Source organism: Lacerta agilis, chromosome 1 (assembly GCF_009819535.1).
Source record: "Lacerta agilis isolate rLacAgi1 chromosome 1, rLacAgi1.pri, whole genome shotgun sequence".
Classification (NCBI taxonomy): domain Eukaryota; kingdom Metazoa; phylum Chordata; class Lepidosauria; order Squamata; family Lacertidae; genus Lacerta; species Lacerta agilis.
Window position 1 is genome coordinate 51,229,368 of NC_046312.1, and position 8,655 is coordinate 51,238,022.

The 8,655-nt window shown below is 44.3% G+C and overlaps 1 protein-coding gene across 1 annotated transcript; it reads right to left on the minus strand.

Annotated features, from left to right (window-relative positions):
• Nucleotides 1–7,371: 7,371 nt before the first annotated feature.
• C1H11orf96 (chromosome 1 C11orf96 homolog) lies at nt 7,372–7,849 on the minus strand. Its single transcript, XM_033149509.1, has one exon. The coding sequence runs from the start codon at nt 7,829–7,831 to the stop codon at nt 7,445–7,447; it is 387 nt and encodes a 128-aa protein (XP_033005400.1). The 5' UTR covers nt 7,832–7,849; the 3' UTR covers nt 7,372–7,444.
• Between the last annotated feature and the right edge of the window lie 806 nt (nt 7,850–8,655).

The window sequence follows — 8,655 nt, forward strand, 5'->3', positions numbered from 1 at the left end:
GTGGAAGACTTTAAAACCAAGGGAAGGTTGGGAAAATTCACCTATGAGGCAAGAGAGAAAGAGTGTGTATTCTTTTCCTCTCTGAATGAAAGTTTTGCGAAGTTGAGAGCTGCAGATGGGCAGCAACTCAGTCATGGCTATTTAAGCTGTATCCTGTGCCTTAATCACATCCTTATTTGTACCCTTGTAAATAGGCCACCACTAAGAGTATATTGGTTTTAAGTTCTCTATAAGGTATAGGCCACATTTTTAAAAAGACATAACACCATATAATTTGCAGCTGTATTCACAGAATGGCTCTTTTATTATTCAAATGCCTGTTTTTCTTCTCAACCTTAATTTTTCACCAACTACTTTTAACAAATTCTGACCCAGCAATACTGTTCTGGCAGGACTCTTGATTCACAAGACCTTTACTAAACACAGGTCAGTTTATAAGCTTTGGTTCCTAGTTTGGTTCCTTGAACTTAAGTGGTTTGAAAGGATAGCTTGCCAGTACTGATTTTATTTACCAAAAGATAAAAGTCTTATTGATTTCCTGTCAACTATAACAAATACCTACCTAATTGGTCTCAAATATTATAGCCTAGGTTTGCAAACATTTCATCCAGCCTCTATGGTTCCCTCTTTGATGGCAAGTTTATATGCTGGTGTAACAATGTTATACAGATATTTCTGCCCTGAGCTCTATGTGTGTATAGTTAATATAACGACACCAATGCCACACAGGAACAGTTAAAAAGGACAGGATGAAGTAGAGGCTGCCAATGACTTGGCATACTTCAGAGTGCAGCAGCTATTAAAAACTGAGCAGCAAAATCACTCAGCAGTGGCTGCTTCATTTCTTTCTTTTTCTTTAAGTATGAAGAAATTGTGTTCTCTTATTATTGAATGTCTCTAGAATTGTGCCAAGGAACATAATCATGCTGCTGGAGGATTATGAGCAGCTGAGTTAGGACCTCGTAAAGTTTTCAGCAGCACAATTGCCAGGACCCAGTATCAACAGTAATAGGCAAATAAATAACATCCTCTGAGCCATTTTCAGTAACCCAAGAATCATTTTGCAAGCATGTTGTGCTATCGCCTCCCTTTCCTCCTCCACTTTCTCCTTTTTCACTTCCCTCTCAAGAAAGAAACCTTTCTACACAGGTTTTAAGTATGAACAAATAACCTAAGCCTCCAAAATACAAATATTGTGGAGGAGAGAGAGAGAGAGAAATGATAACCACCCAACTGAAAATAATGCATTACCTAGGAAGATCTTAATTTTATTTGAATCCAGTGTGAAGCCTGCATTTGGGTGAGGGGTGAGAGACTCTGTGGTTGCCATCAGAGGATGGTTGTTTCACCTGAGTTGCCCCACCCTCCAGCCCTAGAAACCTTCATAAGGGAGCTGTTGTACAGTGGTACCTTGGGTTACAAACGCTTCCAGTTACAAACACTTCAGATTACAGACTCCGCTAACCTGGAAGTAGTTCCTCGGGTTAAGAACTTTACCTCAGGATGAGAACAAAAATCACGCAGTGGCAGTGCAGCGGCAGCAGGAGGCCCCATTAGCTAAAGTGGTACCTCAGGTTAAGAACGGTTTCAGGTTGAGAACAGACCTCCGGAACTAATTAAGTTCGTAACCAGAGGTACCGCTGTAATGTGAAAAAAGCCTTCCTCTAGTGGTCAGTACAGAGCAACTGAAGCAGGGTCCGAACCCACATTGAAATGGATCTTGATTATCAGTTTCCCCCAGGAATGCCTGCAGCTGCATCACCACAGGCTGAACTCATCCAGTCATGCAGCTAGCTTTCATCAGCCATGGATTTTACTATTTACTACTGAACTGTAATGCCTCAGAACTGTGAGTGGAAAACAACTTCAAACCACAGACTAGGCCAAGAAGTATGGATCATCTCTGTGTCCACAATGAAGCCAAAGATTGCTGTATTACCTCTGGAGCTGCATATTAATTCCTATAGCACTACTGTATCTGTATTCAGGGTATTTTAAGAGTTGACATAAAACAGATCCCTTCAAAAAGCTTTCAACTGAAACCGCTACTAGGAAGATGAACAATGAGAAGGGAGAGCATAGAAAACAAAGGCATGTGGGTATAAATCTGTAAGTGAATTTATACCAATATTCCCATACATAGCACTCAAAATTAAGTTCAACTTCTCGTCCACATTGAGCATGTAACAACAAATAATAACCTCTAAGAAGACTGTGAAATGGAGCCTCTTGTGGGTTTGCTTTGTCTGAGAGGGAGGGTCAATGCCCGTTTTGACATTTGAGATCAAGATTGAATTGTATATGAAAATCCTCATTGCTCTGCTGATGCCTAACGGCACCAGCTGTGAACTGGTGGCTCTCCAGATATAAGACTCCCAACTCCTATCAGTCTCAGCCAGCAAGTCCAATTGTCAGGAGTTTATACAGGTATCAGCATGCCTTCCCAGTACAAATGTGCTGCTATTCCTGATCAGATTAGCATATCAAAGTCTTTCTCCTAGGGATCATAGCTCAGTGGTAGAGCATCTGCTTTGCATGCAGAAAATCTCTGGTTCAATCCCTGCCATGAAGGCAATTACCCCCTGCTCTTCAACTAAACAGGCTCTCACAACAACTTCCAGAACAATACCAATCAAAATGACTTCTCTATTCAGATTTATAATCTAAAAGACAAAACAAAAAAGTGGGAGGGAGAGGTGAGGAGTGAGGAAAAAGCAGCAAAGGTAGTTCTGCTCTCTGAGGAAGCAGGACACTTCAGCTCTGCTATCCAGCTTCCATCTACTTTTAATTTCATTACAAGTTTGCATTCTGTTGTATACTATTAAATATTTCTATCTGTTTGTACCCCCACCCTCCATGGTAGCATTTAGAAAATGGGCACAAATCTCAGCAGTAAATGAATTAGGGGAAGAAATAGACAAACAAGTTTGATGAGTGCAATTATTTCTTTTAAACAAACATGAAGAATCTGGACAATTGTAGACAGTTAACTGCCTGACTTAAGGGAAGACTAAGAAAGCATGGCACTAGATGGGAACTAGCTCAGTGGCACAACTCCCACTGTGCTTGCAGAAGGCCCACGTCCAATCCCCGGGGTCTCCAAATAGGGCTGGAGAAATCTCATGTCCAAAACCTTGGAGAACCACTGCCAGTCAGTATATAATCATAGAATTGTAGAGTTGGAAAGGACAACTGGGATTATTTAGTCCAACCCCCTGCAATGCAGGAATCTTTTGCCCAGCATCGTGCTCAAACCCATGACCCTGATATTAAGAGTCTTGTGTTCTACCAACTGAGCTATATGGGCTGCCTTAGCTAGAAAGACCAAGGCAGCTTCCTATGCTCCATCCTACTCTGTATGGTGTACTGCTGAGAAGGGAGGATTTTACCTCTATACTTCATCAGTAAATACCATAACTATGTGATGAACTGCCTGCTTTGGTGTTCATGAATGCCACCCAGAGCAACAATCAGAACTGATACTAAAGGGCTATGCTGAACAATTGATCTAACTAATAATACACAATGCATTTATTCATCGGTTTATTTCCTTTCTTTGGAAAATAACAGGAATGATCCTACTTCCCCACATACCTGCTAGAATCCTTTGTATATGAAGGCATAATGCTGCACGATAGAACTTTTGGGATTAAGATGGGCAATTGCATTCCTATCACAGGAATGTCAAACTGCCTGCCAAGCAATGAACGGTGTTCAATAAACTGTCTAGACAGGCCATATCCTGAAAGTTTGTTGAACTGAATCCCCAGCTCTTCCTTGTTTGTTTGCACCGATCTCAAATTGCTTCTCCCCAAAGATGCTCTTCTGCTTGTGGGTTTTTAGAAATATATGATCACTGGCAAAATGCAATTCCCACTAGGAAGTCCACCTGGGTAATTCTTATGTCATCTCTGATGAAAACTACATAACCCCTCCATGGTGACTGTTTTGGTGTTAGTCTGTGGGTTTAACTTGTGGCTTTTACCTGTGCTTTATCTAGAATTTTGGAATGTGCACTGCTCACAGCTTTGTGATTAAGCAATCTATAAATCTTTCTTTAAAAAGGAGGTTTGATTGGGGGGGGGCTTCCTTAAAAAGTTGCCCTGCTTTCTCACTTCAAGGGATCATGGACTTCTTAGCCTAGCAGGCTCTCTACATCTTTAATAGCTTCATTCCAAGGGAAAGTTAAGTTGCTGAAATCGCTTTCATCGTAAGGCTGTGCTAATGGGAGATGTTGCGCCTACCAAAACTCCCTCCCACCCCCATGCAGATACTCATAAACACAGCATCTTTCAGAAGGGGACATCTGACAAACTTGTTAGACCATCATTTTGAGGGAATATGGGAGACAACCCCCTCCCCATCTTAAACCATCTGGCTGTGTTGCTTTTAATACCAGGACACCTCTTCTTTATATATATATATATATAGAGAGAGAGAGAGAGAGAGAGAGCGCAAGTATATCTGCATGCATTTAAATAAATTACCATTTGCCACTAAATGACCTTGTTTTTATTCTAAAATAATGAAGCCTTTATAATATTCTCTCCCCCCCCCCCCCCCGCTGATCTGCTCCTGACTAGATTTCCAAACGGAGTTCTTGGAAGTACTACATATAAAGCATCCTTTCCCTGCAGATGCTGTTGCTGCCTACTGCTGTGTTGCTGTCTGCAGTCTGGCAGTGCAGCATTGCCTGCCCATTTCTGATGGCATCCCAGCTACATACAAACACAGCCACGGGAAGCATACAGGTAAACAGCCTCCCTAATGCCAGCTTGTGTAGAATAGAGAGCTCCAAGAGGGGAAGTTTTATCGGCATCCTGAGATTCTTCCTGACTGACTCTACCTTTTAACAGATTTTTTTTTATCCTTAACACAAACCTGCAGAACCACATTGCTTGAGTCATCCAAGGATGCAGTAGCTTGAATCCTACTAGAGTCACAAAATGCTTTAAGTGAGCATTGCCCTGCTGTAGGGTTACTTAAAAGCTATGGACAATGGGGCAGTTTTGAGTCTCCAAGCAGCCTCACTTGCAGTGGGATTTCCAGATCACAAGTAATGCTGGAAATATCCGAGAAGAAATACAGATGACTTTTAAACAATTATTTCTTTTGAAAGTAACTTGAAAGTGGAACATGCTTGCATTTAGGATGGAGGGTTAGCTTCCAAGTTACCGTGATATTTCTGCATTCTGGATGTATAGATTATGAGTGTGTACATATGTGCATATAAAGAAGATAGTTTGTCTTCTATGGCAAGAGGAACATCTGGCTGGCTCACACATTTCATTTTCTGGCTTTTTTATAGGCTTTTGCTGCACAATAAGCACAGTATCTAAGTGGTAAACCTAACGTATCCATAAAACAGCATAAAATACCTAATCAACCTCTGGACAGTGTTACATAATAACCCATGCTTAAGCTATACATATCAGCAAGGCCTTGTAAACAGAAGACTCTTAAACCGGCATTTGAAACAAAATACTGATGGTGCTTTTCAGAGGTTTTTTTTTACAGAAACTGATGGGGAATATATCTCACTTCCTTGCCTGTCTGATTATTAATGGATTTTTCTGCATGATGAACTCTAAAAAAATTCTTGCATTTCTTTTTTCTTTTGGTAAATTGAAAAATGCATCTCTGCTGACACGCTGTAATCCAGACTAGAAACATTTGTCCTATAATCCAGAAACTCTTGGCTTCCTATATATCTAGCTTTTGTCCTATTCTGCAGTATTTAGTGCTATTCACATCTAGGCTCTAAGTGCATTCTGTTCTGCAGCATCGCCTCTTCGCTGGCACTACAATCTTCATCTCTGCTAGTGCCTCTTATTCCTGGGGGATTTCTGGCAACAGCTCCCACTTTCATCTTTCCTCAGAAACTTGTGTTTTGAGGATCCACCCTAGTCTCTTGGTCCTCTCCCCAAATCCAAACAAGCAGAGTTAAGGACCAGTCTCATTCATAACAATTTATTTCTTGAGAAAGAGAGACCTTTCCCTTGGGCTATTTAGCCGCTATTAGAACAGTTCCAAAATATAGTGACAGGACTACAGGAGCATATCTGATGAAGTGAAAGGCTGACATAGTGCAGTGCTTTGCTGACAGATAGTTAGAAGTATGCATTGAAGGGAGAACAGACATTAGTATTCTGATGCTTAGGAAACTGGGAGCAGCAGTTCTTACGGTCTTAGCACTTTTAGAAGTGCACTTTTATACGATGCAGCAGTTTAAAATGAAAGGTAGAAAAACTGCACATGCATGATTGAAGGGAGCAGAGGAAGAGAATAATGGGCATTTTTAGTTTTTACTGGGATGGGAAACCAATAAATGCGTCTTCCTAGAGTGCAGGCGGCCCTCTGCAAGCCTCCTGTCTTGCCTAACAAGAACTGCAGCACTGCATCAAGTTTCAAAACTTCACAACCCTTTTGGGTTCCCAGAAGAGAAAACTGCTATCAGGCATTGGTCAATAAGCTAATCTCAACATCAAGACCTCACTACTTGAAGTTGTTATCAGAGTCACTCTGCAACATTACATTGCAGGATGTTTTATTAAAACAACAACAACAACAACTGCATTCCAACTCTCAACTTAATATATCTATATTAACCAATCCTTCATTTCAAAGCACTGTAGTAAGTGCACAGCTTTCTGTGTATTGCTTCTTAAGAAGATAAAAAACAGTATGTACTTACATATTGTGGTGTAATACAACCATAATTTATGAGGGGCATGTCTATAAATATTATTACGATGTATAAAGATCAAATGCAGTTATCAATCAGTCCCAGGTGCATTGTGCAAATATATCAATTTTATTTCTCTTCTGTGGAAATAATTACAGACATTCAGGTACAGTATAAACATTTTAAGTTAATGCAGTCCAGAGTTTAAATGCAAAAATAAATATAAAGTCCAGCAGCGGATTGCATCCATAAAGCATCTCATTTTTTTTAACAGTTAGAAAAAGATGTGCAATTTTTTATTTATTTCCCCTTCGTTTTCTAAAAAAAAGGGGGGAGGAGGGGGAAGGAGAGAGAAAAAAACTCAGTCAAGGTAGAAGCATACATACAAGCACTTTCTTTAAAGAGATTTTGACCTCACTTGCGAACTGCCCTGGGCATCTACTACATTCACACCGGATCTTTATCAGAGTTTTAAAGTAAAGAAAGAAAAGAAGGGACAGGAAAGGAAACGAGGAGGTGGCGACTCGCACGCTCTTCCCAAAGTCTCTTGTCTTGTTACAGGATTTGGATGTAGGAGGCAAAACAAGGAGGGGGCGTCCGTTCCGGCGAGGAAAAGCCAAACAAACAGAAACCGTCCCTTTCGGCTTTAGAAAATAAGGACTCTGCGGAGTTCCTCTCGGTTTGGAGCGCAGGGCCGGAGAGGGGCGGCGGGTGTCCCGTCCTGTCCTGCCCGCTTCTCATGCCCCCCTCCCGGGTCTCTCAGAGCGGGGAGTCGGAGTCGCTGGAGTCCAGGCTGTTCCTCAGGCGGCTGCAGCTGCTGAGCTTCTTCTCCCTCTGCTGCAGGCTGAGGTTCTGGGTGCTCCTCCGGAGGCACTCGAGGGACTGCAGGAAGGACTTCTTGGCTTTCTCCTCCTCCATGGGGGAGACCCCTTCCTCCTCCACCTCCTGGATCTCGTCGAAGGTCACCGGCTGCGTCTTGAAGCGCGACTGGCGGGGTCTGCGCAGCTTGCCGCGAGACAGCTTGGCCGGCCGGGTGGGCTGAGGGAACTCCTCGGCGATGCAGACGAAGTGCGGCATCACCGCCTGGTAACTCGAGCAGATGCCCATCAGCTCCGCGGGCTTGGCGGCGGCGGCGGCGGCAGCCATCGGGCGGGGGGAAGAAAAAAAGCAGCAAAAAAGGGAACGCCGAGAAAAGAGAGCTCGCGCCAGAAAACAAGCGCCCCGAACAGCGCCTTGCGCTTGGGTCTCGCTTTGTGCTGCTGCTTCTTCTTCGCTGCCTTGAGGCGTTTCTCTCTCTCTAATGCGAAAGAGACCCGGGCGAAAAAGGCGGGAAAGCCGCCGGAGGTGGGGCGAGAGGGTGGCTTCTGCTGCTTTGCAGCCGAAAAAGCGCGCTGGGGAGGAGGGTAAATCCTGCTCGTGGCGGCGACTCGCAGAAAGAAGCGCGCGCTCCGGTGGTGTCCCCGCGCCACGCTGCTTCCGCGCCTGGCTGGATCTCCCCGCGCTCCCCGCCGATAGGCTATATATATACCCCTCGCCTGCCCACACAGGAGCATGCTCAGATGACAAGCAATGCCATTTAAAGGCGGTGAGGCCGCTTCCCTTCCGCCTGACGACGTCTACGCGCGCTCCCACCGCCCCTCTCCCTCGCCGCCGTGGGGTTATTGCTCTTCCAAGGAAGGGCGGAAAGCCCCGCCAGCACCCACCGCAGAAACGGCCGGGGGAGGGAGCGAGGGAACCCGGAAGGCGAGGGGGAGGTGGAGGAGGGGGGAGAAGGACGAGGGACGCGCCAAAACACGTCGCCCCCGCCTGCTGGGGGAGGGGGGGTTCCTGGAGAAGAAGCGGCCCCTTTCTCGCAGGGGGAGGCAGCGAAGGCAGCCGGGAAAGCAGACGCGGAATAGGCGCGATGGGATCTCCCGACTTTCTTTCTTTTTTTTCTTTAACTTTGAAGCAGCTGCAGGGGAAGCATAGAA

Bases quoted from the DNA above. Each gene is read 5' to 3' on its own strand.
- C1H11orf96 (XM_033149509.1), bottom strand. From the start codon at position 7,831: ATGGCTGCCGCCGCCGCCGCCGCCAAGCCCGCGGAGCTGATGGGCATC.